This window comes from Carassius carassius, chromosome 17, assembly GCF_963082965.1.
Source record: "Carassius carassius chromosome 17, fCarCar2.1, whole genome shotgun sequence".
In the NCBI taxonomy this organism is placed as follows: Eukaryota; Metazoa; Chordata; class Actinopteri; order Cypriniformes; family Cyprinidae; genus Carassius; species Carassius carassius.
Window position 1 is genome coordinate 28,828,418 of NC_081771.1, and position 21,849 is coordinate 28,850,266.

Below are 21,849 nucleotides of genomic sequence, written 5' to 3' on the forward strand. Positions count from 1 at the left end.
CCACAGGAAACAGATGATTCTTCTGCACAATCTGACTTTGCTGCAGCCTGGAATTGAACTACTGGTTTCGTCTGGTCAGAGGAGAACTGGCCCCCCAACTGAGCCTGGTTTCTCCCAAGGTTTTTTTCTCCATTCTGTCACCGATGGAGTTTCGGTTCCTTGCCGCTGTCGCCTCTGGCTTGCTTAGTTGGGGACACTTCATCTACAGCGATATCGTTGACTTGATTGCAAATAAATGCACAGACACTATTTAATTGAACAGAGATGACATAACTGAATTCAATGATGAACTGCCTTTAACTATCATTTTTTCATTATTGACACTGTTTTCCTAATGAATGTTGTTCAGTTGCTTTGACGCAATGTATTTTGTTTAAAGCGCTATATAAATAAAGGTGACTTTGACTTTTGACTTTGACAAAAGGTCATTGCAAAAGAGGCTGGCTGTTCACAGAGCTCTGTGTCCAAGCACATTAATAGAGAGGCGAAGGGAAGGAAAAGATGTGGTACAAAGAAGTGTACAAGCAATAGGGATAACCGCACCCTGGAGAGGATTGTGAAACAAAACCCATTCAAAAATGTAGGGGAGATTCACAAAGAGTGGACTGCAGCTGGAGTCAGTGCTTCAAGAACCACTACGCACAGACGTATGCAAGACATGGGTTTCAGCTGTTGCATTCCTTTTGTCAAACCACTCTTGAACAACAGACAGCATCAGAAGCGTCTCGCTTCAAAATAGACTGGACTGCTGCTGAGTGGTCCCAAGTTATGTTCTCTGATGAAAGTAAATTTTGTGTTTCCTTTGGATATCAGGGTCCCAGAGTCTGGAGGAAGACAGGAGAGGCACAAAATCCACGTTGCTTGAGGTCCAGTGTAAAGTTTCCACAGCCAGTGATGGTTTGGGGTGCCATGTCATCTGCTGGTGTTGGTCCACTGTGTTTTCTGAGGTCCAAGGCCAATGCAGCCATATAAAAGGTAGTTTTAGAGCACTTCATGCTTCCTGCTGCTGACCAACTTTATGGAGATGCAGATTTCATTTTCCAACAGGACTTGGCACCTGCACACAGTGCCAAAGCTACCAGTACCTGGTTTAAGGACCATGGTATCCCTGTTCTTAACTGGCCAGCAAACTCACCTGACCTTAACCCCATAGAAAATCTATGGTGTATTGTGAAGAGGAAGATGTGATATGCCAGACCCAACAATGAAGAAGAGCCACTGTCAGAGCAACCTGGGCTCTCATAACACCGGAGCAGTGCCACAGACTGATCGACTCCATGCCACGCAGCATTGTTGCAGTAATTCAGGCAAAAGGAGACCCAACTAAGTATTGAGTGCTGTACATGCTCATACTTTTCATTTTTATACTTTTTAGTTGGCCAAGATTTCTAAAAATCCTTTCTTTGTATTTGTTATATTCTAATTTTCTAAGATACTGAATTTGGGATTTTCCTCAGTTGTCAGTTATAATGATCAAAATTAAAAGAAATAAACATTTGAAATATATCAGTCTGTGTGTAATGAATGAATATAATATACAAGTTTTTGAATGGAATTAGTGAAATAAATCAACTTTCGATGATATTCTAATTATATGACCAGCACCTGTACAGTATATTACCTTGCAAATAAACACAATATCTTGCATTTATAACTATATCTCACAATTCTGAGTTTATATCTCACAAATATGAGAGAAAAAGTCTGAATTGTGGCGGGAGTGGGGGGGAGTCTGATTTCTTAGATTAAAAGTCACAGTTACTTTTTTTATTCTATGGTGGAAGTGGATAGTGGATATCCTCAGGGTTAGCATTACTGCACAAATTCAATTCTATGAACGTGATGATTGAGAATTTTTAGTTGTAAATGCCAGAAAATCACAGCAGAACTTGGATTGAACTGGCAAACTTCTTTGTTTGAACATTTTTAACATTTAACTGTATCAATAGTAATATTAAGAGTGCTTTCTTTCCTTTCATGCCACTTGTTCTAATTATTTGATCAATTCTGCAATAACATTCAAACATTTTTAAGAGTGCAAATATTTTTTGGTGCCACTGTGCATAATAATGTCAGGAAATGTAATAATCTTAATAAGACATTGCAAATTTCACATCACAAATGAAAATAACATGCATCCAAATCACAAGATGAATGTAACTCTGGCCTACTTCACATGCTTGAGTGTGTGTGTGTTTAGCTTTGCCATGAGATCATCGCTGTAAGGGAAGCATACCACATATCTCTCATAATAATGGATCTGGCTATCCTTTCATATCTTCTCTCAGTTTTTACGCATTACCAAAGTGTATTGAAAGTGCTTTTTCAATGAAGAAGTAAAGGCAAGCATTCCTTCTTCTGCACACCTTTGAACTGAACACAATAGGATCGTCTACTGCAAAGATCTCACACTTTTGTTTGTCCATCCAGGAAGAGAAAGGCCTACAGTATCGCTTACACTCCAGAGATGATGGTTACGATTACAGACAAAGCCACAAATGTTGAGGACAAGAGGCTGTGATTCGATGCCTGCTTGCCTTACACATCGCCTCTTGTTCTCAGTCAATCCAGGATTTTGCCTTCAGGTTAATTCCTTTATGCACTAACATAACATAGTCTCAAAACACCATGGGACACGGATGACAGACTGTAAACAAATACCTGCTGTCACCTCCGGCACCAAATCTTAAAGCCATTATGGAGCGGTATGTAAAGGGACAAAAAAATATTTTCTCCTGGTTATTGGAATACTGGGGGTTTCCCAGCCGTAATCAATCCGTATGGAAATGAAGCTTAGGATAACATACTGTGCCCTGTGACATGATTAGTGTTGTCAATTTAACATTCATCCAGTGTGATTTATTTAAAATAAATAAATAATGCTGGAAAAATTAGGCACAAAGCTTTTGGATCTGTAGATTCCCTAAAAAAGCATTTTATTTTTCTTTCAGTTCAAGCTTCATATTTTTGCTGGCAGATATTGTAAATACTGTACATCACCTGCGCTGTAAAAAATAAAATAAAAAATCAAAGTTAAAGATGATTGAATTTGAAAGAATCAGTTTTGAAAGAAAATGTTTCAGTCTTTCTACTTTAAACTTCACATTTAATTTAATGTTACCTTGTGTTTCTTTGTGACTGTAAAATTGAGCACTTTCTGAGTAAAAATTGTTTTTCTTTTCAGTGTTTATTTTATATATTTTTTTATTTTATTAATTTTTTACATGCAACATACAAAAAATATTCAATTATATTACGATATTTAACCATATGTTTAATGCATTATTATTTACCTCAGCTTCTAAAAAAAAGTTACTTGTGATTTATTTTGCACAGATTCTTGAATTTAAAAACTAAACTCAAATGACTTGAAAATAAGTTTTCAATTATTTTAACTAAAGATGCTTATATACTCTAATATTATATATATATATATATAGGGTACAATATACTGTATTTATAATTACTAATTTTTTTTAGGTGTTTTACCAGTAATTTGAATTTTTCCACTTCATTTTAGAATTGAAGTATCCATAAAATAACTGGATCATTTTCTGTTATTTTATACAGATTAATTTTTTTACATTGAAGTAAATAATAATAAAAAAATCATTCATTAATTGTAAAATAAATTTTGCATTAAACAGCACACACACACACACACAATATATATATATATATTTTGAGTGATACCAAGTGGTTTAATCCAAATACAAGAATCTGACATGACAGAACAATTGCAAATACATATTTAACATAAGTGCAAAGAATGTACTTCTGACTTTTGAACAGAAAACACTGATTCTTCCAACCAGCAGAAACCATGCTGTTAATTCAAACAGAACACAAATCCAGATGGGATATGACAACAAACATTAACTTAATTCTCAAACAAATAACTAAGAAGTTGTTTAATTTAAATGAATCTGTTGGGCTAAAATGCATTTCACAAAAATCTTCTGTGGCTGGTACTGCGACTTTCTCTTCTTTTACCTCTCCATAAAACACAAATGAAACAATAAAAAAGATAAAACATAAAAAAAATAAAAAAAATAAAAAGACAAGACAATGAGCAGCAGAGAAAAGCTGCCGGTGTTGCTGTATGCAGTCACCCAACATCCCTTACATTCTCAAAGACTCACAAAACAAATTATAAAAATAAAATCATTTTTCTAAAACTTCAAGGAAATCGGGACCAGCATGACATTTAACGGTTACATTAAACACAAAAGAAAAAAAGTTCAGGATTGTTTGTATTGCACAAGAACGTTTCTTTGCCCAATATACAATGCAGCATTACAGAAATGATTGTTACCCAGCATTTGATTTCTGTTAGCCATCACTGATGGTTTTTGATTAAGGCAGATAGTGTCAGAATCACAAATAATAATAATAATAATAATAAGAATAATAATAAGAAAAGAAAAATAAGTGCTGTTTTTCGACTGCTTTATAGAGCCCTCTCAGTACATGTTTAAAGTCCTGATTGTTGCTGTCAGAATTAGCAGTTATTGTGGTTCATGTAATATAAAGGCACCGAGAAAACTAAACGAGTCTAGTTCATAGCATAGTGTTTGACTAGAGCAAAGGCAGGCCAATCTCTTTGGCCCCTAGCACTCCTGGTACTACACTTACACATTAAGGCACATATTAATAATCATAACATACAGTGGTGTACAACCTCTAGCCTATCATACTGAAGAAATCAGAACGCTGGTGTGATTGAGGCTCCGCGGTCTCGGAGCGTTCAGTGTGAGCGCATGCACATGTCTCCGGCTCCACTCAGCCTGGTGTTGGGGGCGAGGAGGCGGAGCTTGTGTCCGTTGCCCTCCGGAGGAGGAGGATGCTGAGTGTAGCTGTGCACTGTGTACATCAGGCTCTTCGCTGGCCGTTATAAAGCAGTCTCGTAGATAACCAAGCTGCCATCTCCTGTGGTGGCGAAGCCGTTGAGCTGGTGGACCGGACTACGGTTCATGTACGCCTGCCAACCAAAAGAAAGAGAGAAGAACATGGTTAGTGTGATGTACACTAATGGTCAAAAGATTGGACTGATTCAGCTTTTTAAAATCTCATATGCTCACACTAAGGCTGCATTTATTTGATAAGAAATACAATTAAATCTGTAATATTATTAAATAATATTACAATTAAAAAGGTTTTCTATTTAAATATATTTGAAAAGGTAATTTATTCCTGTGATCAAAGCTGAATTTTCAGCATCATTAGTCTTCAGTCTCACATGATCCTTCAGAAATCAATCTAATATGATGATCTGCTGCTCAGTTATTAATAATGGTTAACAGTTTTTGCTGCTTAATATTTTTCTGTAAATTATGATGCATTTTTTTTCAGGATTCTTTGATTAATAGACAGTTCAACACATCAGCACTTCTTTGGAAATATATATATATATAATAAAATAAAATTAATAAAATAAATAAATATACACACACATATTTGCAACATTACAAAAAATAAATTTAAATCACTTTTGATGAATTGAATGCATATAAAAGTATTCATTTCTTTTACTTTATTTTTTAATCTGATTGAATGGTACTGTGTCACAGTTTCCACAATAAAATTATCTATAAAAAATATTTTTCTAACACCAGACTATAATAAGAAATGTTTCTTGTTCATCAAATCATAATATAAGAATGCTTTCTGAAAGATATGTAATAAGTAATGATGTTGAAAACTCAGCTTTGCTACACATGAATAAATTACATCTTAAAATCTATTAAAATAGAAAACAGTTATTTTAAATGTTAATAATATTTCATAATATTACTGTACTTACCGTATTTTTGATCAAACAATTGCAATCTCGGTAACCATAAAAGACATTCAAAAACAAACTATAATAATATTACTGTATTTTAAACAAATAAACGCAGCATTGGTAAGCATAAGAGACTTCTTTCCAAGACATTAAAAATCATAATCATTGATCCAAACTTTTTGACCAGTAGTGTATGTGACCCTTTAATGAGACCTGGAAATGGATGAAAGGCGTCACTCTGTTCCCAAACCTTCTCCGACAATGCTTTTCTAAACACAGCAGGCTGAATGGAAGTAAAAATCCCCTCTTATTTAATATCATTATTATGTAGTAATCAAAACCTCTCATTGTATTTAAAAGCACTCATGGCTAACAATGAGCGCAAAGACAAAAAAGAAGAAAAAGCACCTGGTGTTCGCCCCACCCCCCCCGCAGATACACAGAGAAAAGTCCCAACAACACAAAGCATGGCCGACAAACAGTTGGCCACACTATCAGATATACTCTCAATTGAGCCGGCATTCAGAGCGCACAATGGCGGAGAGGTCTGATATCAGGTGGATGTGTGCTTGAAGCCCTGGCGGTCAGCTCCAGAGGGGCCGGCGAGGAGAATGAGCTCACCGGCTGAAGGAGGCTGAGAGGAACCCGATCCGAAGGGAGAACAACATGCCACCGAGGAGGGGGAATCTAATACTGACTGACAGCACAAAGGCTTGGGCTCTTATTGTGGCTTTCTGGCACAGGTACATGTGGCAGATATTTGGCGATCGGACAGGGAGACTTCACAGTGATATGCGGTGCTCTGCTCACCTGTTTGGCGGTCTGCAGCAGAGAGGCCGCCTCTGCCTTTCCCGTCTGCTGCACCATCTTGTAGAAGATCCCGTTCTGGTTCTGTAGGAGAACGTGAGGGGCGTCGTACTCATGGATTCGACCTGCATCCAGAACCTGAGAGAGCACCAAACATCTGTTTTTGATATCTTTTCCAGAACTGGTTACATGAAATAAACATTAGAACCAAACAATGTGATATTTGGACCTGGTATCTGCAGCAAATTCATAAATGAATGACTCGTACAGTATGAACTGATTCTTTTTAATGAATCAATCAAAAAGACTCAGTCAGTCAAACTCAACACTTACAGCTTTGACTTTGACTTACTTTCACTTACTTACTTGTAATAGTCATTTCTTTCATCAAGTTCAACCCAAAATGAAGAAACTGCTGCTGTAATATATGCATTTAAGGTTTTTGAGACCTAAATTTTTTTTAGTTTATGGAAGCCCGTTTCCGCCATTGAATAAAAATTAAAAAAGGTAATTGCAACTTTTTCTCTCACAATTCTTTTTTTCTCAGAATTGCATGATATAAACTTACAATTGCGAGTTAAAGTCATAATTGAGAAATATAAAAATGCAAAAATAAAGTCAGTTCTGAGAAATAAAGTCAGAATTGCGTGATATAAAGAACTGAATAAAGAATTATAAAGAATTTTTTTTAAAGAATTAATCAGAATTTCAAGAAAAAAAATGTCAGAATTGTGAGTTTATATCACGGAATTCAGAGAAAAAAAGTCAGAATTGTGAGATAGAAAGTTGCAATAACCTTTTTTTTTTTAATTCAGTGGCGGAAACGGGCTTCCATAGCAGTTACTGATTTGCTGTTCATATAATATGCAGCATAGGTTAAAAAGTACCTTAAAAGTACTTTGCGCTATGTAATGCTAAATTAATTATGCCGTTTTGTCTTTTTTGAGCTTGAATGCTCCTGGTATATAGTTCCTAATATACAGTTTTGTTGTATGGTAAAAAACAGGATGAAAACGTAAAACTTCAAATTTCGAATTTCTCTGAAGAAACATGCAGGTTTGGAATGATATGATTGAGAAGTGATGTAAGTTAAGAACAAATTATTATTATTCTTTTTTTTTCACTATTCCTTAAACTCTAAAAAAGCATTAAAAATCTGCATGTGATTTCATAACTTACAATTTTTCAATTAAAACCATATTGTATCTGATCTTATAATTTCTTATAACCATATTTAACCAAGTTACATTTTTAATTTAAAAACTGATGCTTGGGTTAAAATGGATCTGAAAGATTTTTTAAAAATGTTTATGAAATTATGTAAATGGCGTGTTGGCTATTTTGAAGATTGGCTGCTGTACTAAAACTTTACACATTCCCATAATGCATTATGATAAAGAGCGCTCCATCTCTGCACTCACCAGGATGCGGTCGCTGTCTATGATGGTGTTGAGTCTGTGTGCGATGGTGAGGACGGTGCACTCCTTGAACTTGTCACGGATGGTTTTCTGGATCAGCTCATCAGTCCTGTAGAACACAAACAGTTCTGAATAGCTCAGAGTGGCTACATTGGTTTGTATAAACAATTTCAGAGCCAGGTCAAAGACTCACCGAGGGTCCACGTTTGCGGTGGCCTCATCAATGATGAGAATCCGGTTCTTTCTCAGAATGGCCCGAGCTAGACAGACGAGCTGCCGCTGACCCACACTGAAGTTTGATCCAGACTCGGCCAGTTCGGTCTCCAGTTTAGCAGGCAACTCCTCCACAGCAGCCTTCAGCTGGACCTTTGAGCAAACAAATCTCAGATTCACTCCAAGACCACTGAATAATGTAGTACATCTATAATCATCACATAAATCTACTGGGGAAAAGTTCACATCAGAAAATGTTTACCCAAGATTGATATGGTTCATCACATGTGGATAGTGTTAAATAAATATTATTGATCAGATTACACTAACCTAAGATGTTTGATGAGATTGAAATGTGGAGAAGCAAATTACATGAGCAACACAGTGCACATGTTTTTTGTGCTTTAAAACAAGTAGAAAGACTTGTAAAATGCACATTTTGGGGTTTTTGCCTACAACAATACATCATTCCTGCAGGCCTCTGTTACACTGAGTGTGTGTTCACCTCTTTCAGAGCGTTCCATAAGTCATGGTCTGAGTGCTGGCTGAAGGGGTCCAGGTTCTTCCTCATGGTTCCTGTGAACAGCATGGGATCCTGCGGGATGATGGACATCTTCTGGCGGAGGTCGTGCAGGCCGATCTCTGAGGTCAACACTCCATCCACTAAGATTTTACCCTCTGGCTCCGTCAGACGAAACAGCGCTGAAATCAGGGAGCTTTTCCCTGCACCGGTGCGTCCAACGATCCCAACCTGATCAATGCAGAGCAGAAAACATCAGTGCACACGTCCTGACAGACTCTGACACGAGGCTCTGGAGCTGCGGCGCCGGACTCACCTTCTCTCTGGGTCTGAACATGGCCGAGATGTTCTTGAGGACAACAGGTCCATCAGAGCTATAGGAGAAGTTGACCCTGTCGAAGGTTACCAGGCCCCGACTGGGCCAGTCGGGAGGGGGGCGTATCTGGGTTTCCCAAGGTGCTTCGCTTTCTAGCTCGGTGTATTCGACAACTCTCTCTACTGACGTCATCTAGGAGGACACATTATTCAGAAAGCAAATCAGTTTGTGAGGGGTTTATCTTTTAAATATGAATCAATTTAGCTCTGGCAGCAGTTTTCAACAGTGATAATAAACAGAAATGTTTCTTAAGCATCAAATAAGCATATTAGAATGATTTATAAAGGATCATGTGACTGCTGGAAATTCAGCTTTGCATCACAGGAATATATTTCAATTTAAAATATATTTAAAACAGAAAACAGTTATTTTAAATCTACAGTTTTACTATATGTTTTCATGAAATAAATGCAGCCTTGATTAGCCAAAGAGACTTAACATTTCAGTAATTTCAGTAAATTCAGATATTAGGTTCTTACCATGTTCTCCACCTCTGCACTCTGTCTAACGCCCCACTGGAACATTCCCATTAGGGTGACTGCATAAGACAAAGCCAATCCCACATCTCCTGCCTTCATACCTGTGAGAAGCAGACACAATCCATTCACATACTGGTCTCAAAAATGCTGAAAAGAAACAGTTGATCTAAACACCCTCTAAGGATTTTCCCACTGACAGTGAAAAATCTAAATGAATAAATCACTGTTTCAAATCAAATTTGGCAAACTGACAATTAAAGACCATTGATTACTGAGACCTGAAACATTTTCTATTTCAAAGGAAACAGATGTTCACCAGACCATCCCCGTCATTCCATTTTCTCTTTATAAATTTGATCAAAATGATGACATTGTCACTTCATTCTTCATGTTGAATACATTATACTGTATCACACTTAAGAAAAACAAAACATTGTTTAACACCATTCAAAAGTTTGGATCAAAAATATCTTATGGTTGAATTTATTTAATAAAACATACAGTAAAAACAGCAGAAATGTGAAATACTATCACAATGTACAATAATGCTTTCCTATTTTGATATATTTTACAAATGTAATTTATTCCTGTGATGTTAAAGCTGAATTTTCAGAAACAATTCTTATTATTATCAATGTTGAAAACAGTTGTGCTGCTTAGTAGTTTTGTAGAAACTGCGTCTATTCAGGATTCTCTGATGAATAGGAAGTTTAAAAACAGTTTTTTATTGGAAACATTTCAAATGTCTGTAGTGTCACTTCTGAACATAGTTTTGATTTAGGCCTAATACATCTTTGCTGAATAAAATTTTTACTTTATTTTTAAAAAATGACATACCTCAATCTTTTGAATGGTGTATATGTAATTTTTATATTGTATTTTTAAATGACAGTTTTGTCAGATTTCTCCTCCAAGTGCAGGATTCAGTGCACTATCAGTGTAAAAACCCCTTCAACAATGTTGCGGTTAGTAGTGTGCATGCTTTGGATATCTCACTGTCTTTAAGAAGAAGGCATCCAAAGGCTGTGATGGTGACAAACACCGAACACATTCCGTCCAAGCGCACTGCAAACCAGCGTGAAGTGACCAAGAACAGGAACCAGGCCTCTGCAGGAGCACACCAAACGTTTGAAACGACACATTAATAAAGTCAACAGCTAATCTGAGTCCTACAAGAGACCCACTCCTTCACTGACCGGAGTGTAGGTCCTGATGGGCATCAAACGTTTGCTGAAACCTTTCCTCAGCTTTAAAGGCACGGATGGTCCAGAGGCCTTGCAGTGAGGATGACAGATGGGAGAATACAGGACTTCGAGCTGTAGAAACATGAATACAGAGTCATCAACACCAGACTAAACTTACAGGAATGCTCTGAAGAAGCATTACTGAAGCAATAGTATTCTCAAACTTAACAGGAGACACTTACTAGTGGATTCAATGCGCTTGACGTCTCGTGATGTCCGCAGGAAGTAGCGGCGTAGAAACAGGAAGGCGATCAACAGAGGAATCACAGGAATCAGAATCCACGGGATGACAGAAGATGCCACAGCAATGACTCCAATGATTTGCAGAAACACCTGTTAGTGGATGAAAGCATTGAAAGAGACAGAGATATACACAATTAATTAACCAGTTAATTTAAAGTAAAAATATATACATTTATTTAAATAAACAAACAGTAAAATAAATTGTGTTTTAGATGAGTTAGCTGTAGAAACACTGCATCACAATGGTTGACTTCTGGGTCATTAAAGCACTCTGTGGTTTTGGTTGCACACTTTTAACCACAAACACTTATCAAAGAACACCTAAGAAAAACAGCCAGGTTGCCATGTCATAATCCTACAATTTATAAATATTCTTCAATCCTTCTGGGAATCACCCATTTACAGGTTCGGAAGCCGTTATCACAATGTGACGTGATTTGGGTTAAAGTGATTTTACTTCTACAAAAAAAAAAAAAAAAAAGTTTCCTACATCTCAATTTTCATTAAACACAAACATTAAGTTTATTGGCACTAGTGTGAGAAATCGAAGCACACATGATATTAACATAATTAATACATAATTATATGACATAATTAATGATATCCTCCATGATTACTTAAACGATATATAACCACACGCACCAATACTGTATAAATAGTACAAGCAGAACAGTAGTAAGCTATTTTTTAGGAAGTATTCAACAATAAATGCTGACTTTGCTGTCACACTAAAGGGAACCAACAGTGAGAGAGGACTGTGGGAAAGACTAAGTGACTGCAGTGTTTTCTCATCCTAAGAGAGAACAAGGAGGATTCTGCTGCCCCATACAATGAAAAGCTCCTGAAATGAAAGACTATTGTACTTCCACTCAGTCTGTCAAGTTTCAGACAATAGCGCTCTGAGAATATAAAGTGACGCCTGTCACCCACGTACTGACCACATTGTCATTTGCCAGGGAAAAAGCCACAATATGTTGTTGGTCTACAACACTTGGTCTACCAGAGTGAATAATGCATATGGCCACAAGTGATGGGTGTTCTGATCCAGCCACGTCAGCATGTGCTTATTATGTGGTGTTTAAACGACACTGCACTGGAAAAAGTACCTGGATAAAATCCACAAATGTCCACGGAAGTAAAGAATCAAGTTGGCCGATGTCTTTGGAGAACCGGTTGAGGATTCTTCCTGAAATGACAAGAGAAAAGCCATTCAGAGAACAAAACTGCTTCCGGAACACTGCCAAAAATACCAAACATTTGAACTAGATTTAACTAGACGGGGCAGTGTGAAGAAAATGATGAAAAACCAATTCACTGTTAATTTAGATTTAAAAAGCCTTTGTAAAATCAAGGTCATGTGGTGCGACCGACGTGCAATAAATTAATAAATAAAAATAAAATAACCATTAAATGAGACAATTTAAATATACAGTCAACAAGTCTGAAAAATTAACTGAACTTCTTGATTATGATATTTAAAAAAAGTATAAAATGATATTTAATGAACTAATATTTCAAGCTATCTGTAAAAAATAACATTGACAAATAAATAAAATTATTTAAAATTAATGATTAAACTACTTTTTTTCCCAAAAGTTATATAACCATCAAGTATAGCATTAAATAAATAGAAAAAAATCTGAAAAGTGTATAAAAAAATCAAAAAAAAAAAAAAAATCATAACCATATGAAACCAACATGAATAGAAAGAGTGCATTTTTCCATCTAAAAATTAAAATTAAGCCATAAATTACTCACCCTCAAGTCATCCTAGGTGTATATGACTTTCTTCTTTCAGACAAATTCAGTTGGAGTTATTTTAAAAATTGTCTTTGATCTTTCAAGAGGGTGAACAAAGGCCTCCTGTGCATGCAAAAAGCTGACCTCATACATCATTCCCCCGGAACTGCATAATTTACAACTGTGAGCCCAAGCTAGATTAAAGTGATTATTACATTTTGAATATGGATAGTTTTCTTACAAAAATGCATTGATTCGCTACATAAGGCACCCCTCGGAGCCGTGTGAGACACTTTTTTTAATGGATGAGCTTTTTATTAAACTTCTCTTGGACCGATGCAGTGCAACACCCACTGAGTTTCATCAAACGGCTTGAAAGATCAAAAGACAATTTTTTTAATAACTCCAACTGAATTTGTCTGAAAGAAGAAAGTCATATACACCTATGATGACTTCAGGTTAAGTAATTTATGGCTTAATTTTAATTTTTGGATGAACTAACCCTTTAACAAGATACCAAATTTGTTGTAGTATCTCTCCTTTTCTTGATCTTGGACAATCTTATTCAGGTATAGTGGCAAAATCATCACTAATTAAAAAACAGGCTGAAATGATGACAGTGACATGCTGTGCTAACTTTTCTGTTTTATCAATAACAATCCCATATTGCCATTTACTTCTTATATAACTGGTTATGATAACTCTGTCTATAAAGTCCTTTAACCTATGATAGTGATTGGGAGGATAATAAATGGCAGATTAAACACAAAGAATGCAAATAAAGGAGAACTCAGTCAACCATGATGGATATCTGCTTGTCATTTGTCAGAAATGTTTACCGCTAATGATGCTTAAATTACAAGTACCAAAGAAGTGGCAGACATTATAAACCCCCACAAGTGTTGACCATTCTTCATCACCAGAGAGCATAGATTACCAGTGAAACAGGCCAGAGCGCCGAGACCCAGGATACGGTAGTTGTGTCCTCTAATCCACATCACAAGCTTATTCCAGCCATTAAAGTTTCCCCAAAGTATGTGATTTCTGTGAGTGCCTCCCACTGTAATTGTGCCTTGTGTGTGCGCTGCTGATAACAGTATCATGAATAAGGGCTCCAACTGACTCTTCAGCGGCCATAAATCTATCTATTAGACTTTTGAGACTTATAAATGCTCTTTTGCTCATGTTATCAATAGTAACACCCCGATAAGCAGCCCTCAATGACACAGAACCTAGCTCTGTTGTTTGCTCTTTAGAAGGTGAGAAAGAACTGCATTATACTGGCCAGATCAGCGTGACTTTGTCCTGCACGTTCAAATAATGACCACCCATTATTAGGAATATAATATAATATATGATTTTTCTATAATTTTTCCCCAAGAAAGCAACTAGACAGTTTGAAATAACCTTTTCATTAATTATATGTAATACAACTCTGGATAATTAATATATTATTAAGAGTAGGGATGAGCAAAACCATGTTCTAAGCATACTGAATGAAAGTATACTGACAAGATGCACATTAAATATCGCATGAGATTTATCGTGCAGCCCTACAATTGGTATGCTTGATCAGATTACTTAATATCAATTAATAAATCATCCATTAATACTGAACCTCTATGTATTCTATCAAAGTTCCATGGCCCTACCATCACTCTACAACAGTACTTCTTGAAAAAGCCCTGTGTTGACAGACAAACTTTAAAGAGTTCATGTATGAGGGTTTTTGTTTGTTGACAAGTACAGCAAGAACTTTCCTCTCCTCTGGGAGTAATTGATCATCAACAGAGGTTTTCCAAGAACAGCAGCACAGGACCGATATGTTGCCCAAAGTATGTTTCACAGGATGTGGTGCCCTCTGTTGGTCAATTGGATAGACACAGGATTATAAGAAAGTCATCTGTGTTTTTGCACTCACCAATGGGGTTGATGTCAAAGAAGTGGACTGGGGTTCTCAGGATGCTGTTGAACATGCGGTTGTGTAGCGTCTCCGCTGAACTCACGAGAATGTTAAACATAATCAGACCACGCATGAAGCCAAAGAGGATGGTGGCTCCTGTTAAACCTGATGAACACAAGATACACAAATCTCCATTACCAATGGGAGACACATGCAACATGTCTACATTTGTATTTTACTACTTCTGATGAATTTGATCATGAGCATACCTGCATAGATGCCAAGATAGAAATCCAGGTTGAGCTCTTGAGTTGTGTTAGTGCCGAAAGTGCCATTTGTGCCGATGGTGGAACTGATGTTAGAGGTAGAAAAGTCCAGCTTCTCCTGCTCTGTGGCCCTGTCAGTCATGACATAATGACATTACGGTAGCTGCTAAACACCAGAACATCATGTCCATCTAATGTATTAAAGGGTGAGTTCACCCGAAAATGTAAATGAACCCATGTTTTACTAACCCTTAAAGCATCCTAGGTGTATATGTGTTTCTACTTTCAGATAAATCCAATAGGAGGTGTATTAAAAATCGTCCTGCCTCTTCCAAATGTTAGAATGGGAGTAGGTGGGGGTTTTTGTTCAACAGTCCAAAAGTAGTTAAATAAAGCTCATCCATCCATATTAAAATGTGCATCACACGGCCCCCGGCTAACGTTTGAAAGAGCCAGGATAATTTTTAATACACCCCCGATTGGATTCATCTGAAAGAAGAAAGTCATATACACCTAGGATGCTTTGAAGGTGAGTTAAACATGGACAACTTTCTTTTTTGGGTGAACTAACTATTTAAGCACATTTAAAGGCATGGATAATTTTAACTGAAACAACGTGCAAATAAAAACATTTAATTTAATGAGTAAATTATATTTCACTCTGGGTTTTATAATAACATAATATAATATAATAATAACATATATTAAGGTTTATGTTAAGGCTGCATTTATCTAAATCACAAATACAGTAAAAATCCTATTTAAAATGGTTATTTTCTACATCAATATATTTCAACATGTAATTTATTCCTGTGATCAAATCTGGATTTTTAGTATCATTACTCCAGTCTTCGGTGTCACATGATTCTTCAGAAATCATTCTGATATGCTGCTCAAGAAACATTTCTTATCATCATCAATGTTGAAAACAATTGTGCTGTTTAATATTTTTGTGGAAGCTGTGATATTTTTCTCTGGATTATTTGATCTTTTGAATAGAAAGTCCAAAATATCAAGATTTTTCTTTTTTTTTTCTTTACATAAAAAAAAATTCTGCACTGTCATTTTTTAGCAATTTAATGCATTGTATTAATTTATTAAAAAGAATAAATAAAATAAAGACATTATATATATATATATATATATATATATATATATATATATATTTATCTTACAGAACCCAAACTGCATTATGTATATTTTATGTATAAATTGTATGTATAAAAATAAAAGCATAGCTGCACAGATATTAATATTGTAGATCACTCACCAGTATGAAAGCCACCAGTCATGAAGAATATAAAAAGTCTATAGAGTAGAAAAAGACATTGGCATGAAACTCTTAACTGTGAGTGAGAGCTCTTTCAGTGTATAACCGCAGTAACAGTGCTGTCTCTCATACCTGTGCCAGCAAGTTGAGGAGCACAAGCAAAATCAGCATTAGGGCGTTAGCTCCAGCTCGAAAATATTTCCAGTACACGTGAAAGCCGATGGTCCCCTCAGTGCGCGTCTCCTCGGCCATGGTATGCACATGCTCCACCTACCCATGAGGAAAAACAGGGTTAAGGCTAGATTGTACACCGATACGGCTACTTAACATGCACACATAAATATAGCCTACATTTTGTCACACTGTACAACAATAATTACTGTTTTTGCATTATTGTAAGGGGTAGGAGTAGACATTAATAAAACACAATCTAATAGGTGGAAAACTTAATTTATTCTTAGCTTCAGTTTTAGCTATAATTTGTAGCCACAACCAAAAAACAATGATATTTTCACTTGGTGGAAATGTCTATCTTTATGATCAGACAGTGAGTAACATCCCACCCATCCACTAGATGGAGCAACTGACCCATCTGAGCTGCAAATATGAATGTTAAAGGAAAAGTTCACCCAAAAATAAATGAAAAGTCACACCTACCGGCAGCTGATCGGATTCATCTTTAACAGACAGAACAGATGAAGTGTGCGAACGGACAGAGTTCTGGGAGAGTGTGCGGCTGCGGGGGGAGCGAGGAGCCTCTCCCTTTTCACCCTCTTCTTCCTCGTCCTTCTTCAGCAGAGAGGTGAAATCCACTCCTGATCGCTGCAGCTCGGAGTATGTGCCACGTGCCACCATGTGACCCTGAGAGAGCAACAAGTTCATTTTGGCTCATTTATTCATAGGTGGAATGCAGATTGACTGGTGTGTGCCGTTATAGCTCACCTCCTTCAAAACCAGGATCTGATTTGCGGCCTTCAGGTACTGCAGCTGGTGAGTAACCAAGATCCTAGGCTTGTCCTTCAGGATACCACAAATACACCTGCAAAAACAATCAGAGCTCTTAACACTTACTGCAAAGAAACACTCTTAGTTCAAAAATCTGGGGTTGGGAAGTTTTTTTCATGTTTTTGAAAGAGGTCTCTTTTAAATTCAGTCGCCAAGGCCCCACCTATTTGATCATAAATATGGGAAAAACAGTAATAATGTGAAATATTATACAAACTATAAACGTTTTCTATTTTTTTATATTTTAAATGTAATTTATTCCTGTGATGCAAAGCTGAATTTTCAGCATTACTCCAGTTTTCAGTGTCACATGATTTTTCAGAAATCTTTCTAATATGCTGATTTGATGCTCAAGAAACATTTCAGTTGAAAACAGGTGTGCATTTATTTATTTATTTTGATGATTTATGGTTGCTTTTGATCAATTTAATGCCTCATTGTGTTCATGGTTTACTTTGCTCGTTTTGGAGCTTGACTGTCTCTGAAAACTAATAGCTTTCAATGTACCTAAAAAGAACCTTATGAATAGCAACAGTAAAACACAACAGGATCGATGAAGAGAATGGACTTACTGTTCAAACAGGTGTCTACCCACTTCTGCATCCACTGCACTCAATGGATCATCCAACAGGTAAATATCAGCATCCTGATACACAGCCCTATAAAACAAACAGTTATGTAGCAAAATCCAATAAAACAGCTCTTAAATATTCTTTCCTATTAGCAAGTATGTGCTAGTTTGCATATTAAGAAATTATTTCCATTACACATGTTATACACATTACAAAATATAATCATATACATGAAATATAACATCAGTATGTCCATGATGCTGTCCTCTAAATTCACATATGCACAAATTTTTTGTTTTTAATGGAGTCTCTTATGCTCATCAAGGCTGTATTTATTTGATCATAAATAAAGAAAAGAAATGTAATATTGTGAAATATTATTGCAATTTCTAATATTGGTTTCCCATTTTAATATACTTTAATATATATTTTATTTCTGTGACGCAGTGCTGCATTTTCTTCAGCCATTACATTACACTAGTCTTCAGTGTCACATGATCCTTAAGAAATCATTCTAATATACTGATTTATTCTCCGTGTTTTTTTTTGGGAACCTGTGATTCTTTGATGAATAAAAAGTTTAAAAAACGAACAGCATTTATTCAATGCTGAAAATTCAGCTTTGCATCACAGGAATAAATTATATATGAAAAGTATATTACAACAGAAACTGCTGTAACGGTACGTGTATTCGTACCGGACCGTTTCGGTACAGGGCTTTTGGTATGGTGCACGTGTGCACCGATTGACCGAATGCAATATTTTGTGTGCGGAACATCGGTACATTTTCGTGTTTCCACACGAACATATTAAGTGGCAGAAGTCTCCGCGTTCAGCGCAAATCCCGCCCTGCAGCTGATTCTAAAGTTTTCAAAAGGCATCACGCGAGTGTGAACATCACTACAACTAGGAAAAAAACGACCGTAATTCAAACGCAGCTCCCGTCGGCATTTAAACAGACCTTTGCTCTTAATTCCGATCGGGCCAACCCAATAACGAAATCTGAGCAGGTCTAAAAACTGAAAGTGTTGTTGCTGCACTTTACACTTTGGAAAAGTTTTTTTTTTTTTTTGTTTAAATATGAGCAGGGATACAAGCTGGGATTTATACACACACACACACACACACATTATAATTTATCAATTGAGGTTAAATTGTATTACAGAATTTGTATTAAAATAAAATTTATTTTTTAAATTGACAGTTTGGGATACCTGGCCAGGTTGACTCTAGCTTTCTGTCCTCCACTGAGAGTTGCTCCTCTGTCTCCGATCACAGTCAAATCCCCATCAGGAAGCAGCTCCATGTCCTATACAACACAGAAAGAACTACAGTATTAGTACACCACAGCTTACAATAACCTGAACTTTACAGTGAAGATGTCCAGTTAAAGTTTTCTTTGGAGAAAAAACTAAATACTTAAACTAGCAATGATGCATTAAATTAATCAAAATGGACAGTAAATACATTTATAATTTTACAAAGACTTATATTTTTTACATCTACTTTCCACAACAATGTCAAACATTTTCAATATTAATAACAAAAAATGTTTCTTGAGCAGCAAATCAGCATATTAGAATGATTTCCGAAGGATCGTGTGACACTGAAGACTAATGCAAAGCAGAATTTTCAGCATCATTACTCCAAAGGAGTACATTACATTAAATATATTACAATAGAGAAAAGTTATTTTAAATTCTAATAATATTTGACAATACTACTGTTTTTATAGCATGCTTGCCAATTAAATGCAGCCTCGGTGAGCATAAATAAAGTAAGTTCTTGACTATGAATGAACTAATACGCATCTCACCCTTTTGAGTGCACAGGCTCTGAGGACGCTCTCATATCGCTGGGGCATCAGCTCCTTTCCGAACAGTATGTTGCTCCGAATGGTTCCTGGAAAAACCCAAGGCTGCTGGGAGGCGTACGTCAGCTCACCTTTGACCTTTACCACACCCTTTTCAGCTGGAAGCTCCCCCAGAACAGTGCTGAGCAGAGAAGACTGCAGGAGACAGGTGAAGATTAATAACTAATAACACTCATGACTGCCAGAATCACGTCTATATTAAATAGCAATGTTGTAAAAGTGAGAGAATGAAGTTATTGTGACTCACCTTTCCAGCCCCCACAGGACCAATAACAGCTAGAAGTTGACCGGGCTTCACAGTAAAAGATAGGTTTTGTATTGTCGGTGCATCTAGAGACTGAGAAGTAGACAGGAGAAGATATAAAATAACTTCAATAGAAAAAAAAGGGGGGGGGGGGGGGGTGTTGTTAGTTTCAACAGAACTTCCTAAAAAACATTTAGGATCAGTACAATAGAAAGTAATGAATACGTTCATTCAACAAGGCTGATCAAAAGTAACAGCGATACATTTTAAATAAATGCTACACTTATGAATACATCTATTAACTAAAACGACAACGCTATAAAATGCTTCTGGGATGGAAACGACATCCAGACGACACTTCTTTTTTTGGGGGGGGGGGATTTCAAGAAAAGTTCCATTACTTGATGGACACTATAACAGCTTATAGTTCTGCATTTTCAAAATTATAACTCAGGGGAAGGTTTGTGTACTTTTCAAGGGCCTTGTCACACTGCTCTCACCTTGTCCCAGTAGCATATGAGATCCTGTATCTCCACAGACGCCTCTTTCTTATCTTCCTGAGTAAGTGGAACGTGAGATTTCACAAGCTCATCGAGCAAGAGGAACTTCTGCACGAGGGAGAAAGAACCAGACACTTATGATGCATGAACACAAGACCATCACACACAAAAATCTGCTGTAATAACACTATGATAGTCTAGCCGCAGCACTTTGGAGTTTCTTTGGTTAACACAAATTAGGACTGTCCGACTAGTAGAAGTGGGTTCAGTGTGGGGTCAAATCGGAAATGATTCATCTGCTTTGTATATAAAGGCTCCCTTCTCTAAGCAGACACTCCATGATTACAAAATCTGCAGGTTCATGACTTGCGTAACATTAGCTGTGTCAGTGGGAACTATGCAGTAGATCTAAAATTAACCCTGAAAATGACACCTTCAGCACAACCAGAGGAGCCAGAGATTTAGAAGTTATTAGTCTTGGCAAATCAGCTTTAAGTTCATTTGTTTGTATTAAATGCTTATTTAATACATTTGTGTTATATAACTTAATTATAAATATACAAGTATAACAATATATTATATACAGGGCTCGACATTAAGCTTTGACATGAGCTTGTCCTTTTTTGGCACAAATGTAATTTACTCTGAAGCAGTCTCATCAGTGCTCTATCAGGTATTACTTTTATCAGCATATTTTTGATATTTTCCTTTAATTGATTGCAGTAAAAGATTTTCCTAAACTGATTAAATGTACATGTCTCCAATTACGTCAAATTCTTACATGTGATCAATACATTAAGTTAGAATAATGCAATGCAATGGCACTTTTAAATATGATATTAAACCACCAGTAGTAGGTGGTGGCAAGTCACTTTCTTAATGAGTGAATGATTGATTCAACTGATTTGTTCAAATGGCTGATTCAATAAATGAAGCAAGTAACCGTTTTTATAAATGGCACACTGAATCATTGACTTGTTAAAAAACGAATCATTTAGTAACAAAAGACTGTTGTGTGTTACTCTGAGATGCGGGACTGTTCTGCTGTGGCTTCGCTAAGAACTATTCTTGTTAGCGAAATGGAGCAAAAACGATCCATAATGTGTCTAAAATGTAAGTCAGTTAATATTACTTGTTCATTTAACTAAATTTGTATCAAATCAATATCACATTTGCAATTGAGCTGAAAATCGGGGAAACAACACTCCTGTTTGTGTGATGTTGCATATATTATATAGAATATTTATATTTTTCTCTACCACAGTATGTTTATTCATGTTTGTTTCTTTGTGTGCTGTTGCGCTTATAGTGTTGATTTTTCCGCGAGTCAGACAGACTGCACGAGCCTCAGCTGACGCGACCTTGATACGGTCAATACATTATCCGTTATT

At 36.4% G+C, this 21,849-nt stretch overlaps 1 protein-coding gene across 1 annotated transcript in view; it reads right to left on the reverse strand.

Annotated features, from left to right (window-relative positions):
• Positions 1 to 4,205: 4,205 nt before the first annotated feature.
• Positions 4,206 to 21,849, reverse strand: part of abcc4 (ATP-binding cassette, sub-family C (CFTR/MRP), member 4) — a 32,528-nt gene continuing 14,884 nt past the window's right edge. Inside the window, exons 9-30 of the mRNA XM_059571650.1 lie at positions 20,459 to 20,566; positions 19,962 to 20,051; positions 19,658 to 19,849; positions 19,056 to 19,150; positions 17,842 to 17,928; positions 17,207 to 17,303; positions 16,922 to 17,125; positions 16,397 to 16,534; positions 16,265 to 16,302; positions 14,998 to 15,125; positions 14,747 to 14,893; positions 12,192 to 12,271; positions 11,025 to 11,175; positions 10,795 to 10,914; positions 10,595 to 10,705; positions 9,599 to 9,699; positions 9,060 to 9,251; positions 8,729 to 8,974; positions 8,204 to 8,376; positions 8,014 to 8,119; positions 6,596 to 6,730; positions 4,206 to 4,981 (exon numbers count right to left, since the gene is read on the reverse strand). Coding sequence (XP_059427633.1) covers positions 4,892 to 4,981; positions 6,596 to 6,730; positions 8,014 to 8,119; positions 8,204 to 8,376; positions 8,729 to 8,974; positions 9,060 to 9,251; positions 9,599 to 9,699; positions 10,595 to 10,705; positions 10,795 to 10,914; positions 11,025 to 11,175; positions 12,192 to 12,271; positions 14,747 to 14,893; positions 14,998 to 15,125; positions 16,265 to 16,302; positions 16,397 to 16,534; positions 16,922 to 17,125; positions 17,207 to 17,303; positions 17,842 to 17,928; positions 19,056 to 19,150; positions 19,658 to 19,849; positions 19,962 to 20,051; positions 20,459 to 20,566 — 2,829 coding nt within the window. The 3' untranslated portion in view covers positions 4,206 to 4,891. The remainder of the gene's footprint in view (positions 4,982 to 6,595; positions 6,731 to 8,013; positions 8,120 to 8,203; positions 8,377 to 8,728; positions 8,975 to 9,059; positions 9,252 to 9,598; positions 9,700 to 10,594; positions 10,706 to 10,794; positions 10,915 to 11,024; positions 11,176 to 12,191; positions 12,272 to 14,746; positions 14,894 to 14,997; positions 15,126 to 16,264; positions 16,303 to 16,396; positions 16,535 to 16,921; positions 17,126 to 17,206; positions 17,304 to 17,841; positions 17,929 to 19,055; positions 19,151 to 19,657; positions 19,850 to 19,961; positions 20,052 to 20,458; positions 20,567 to 21,849) is intronic.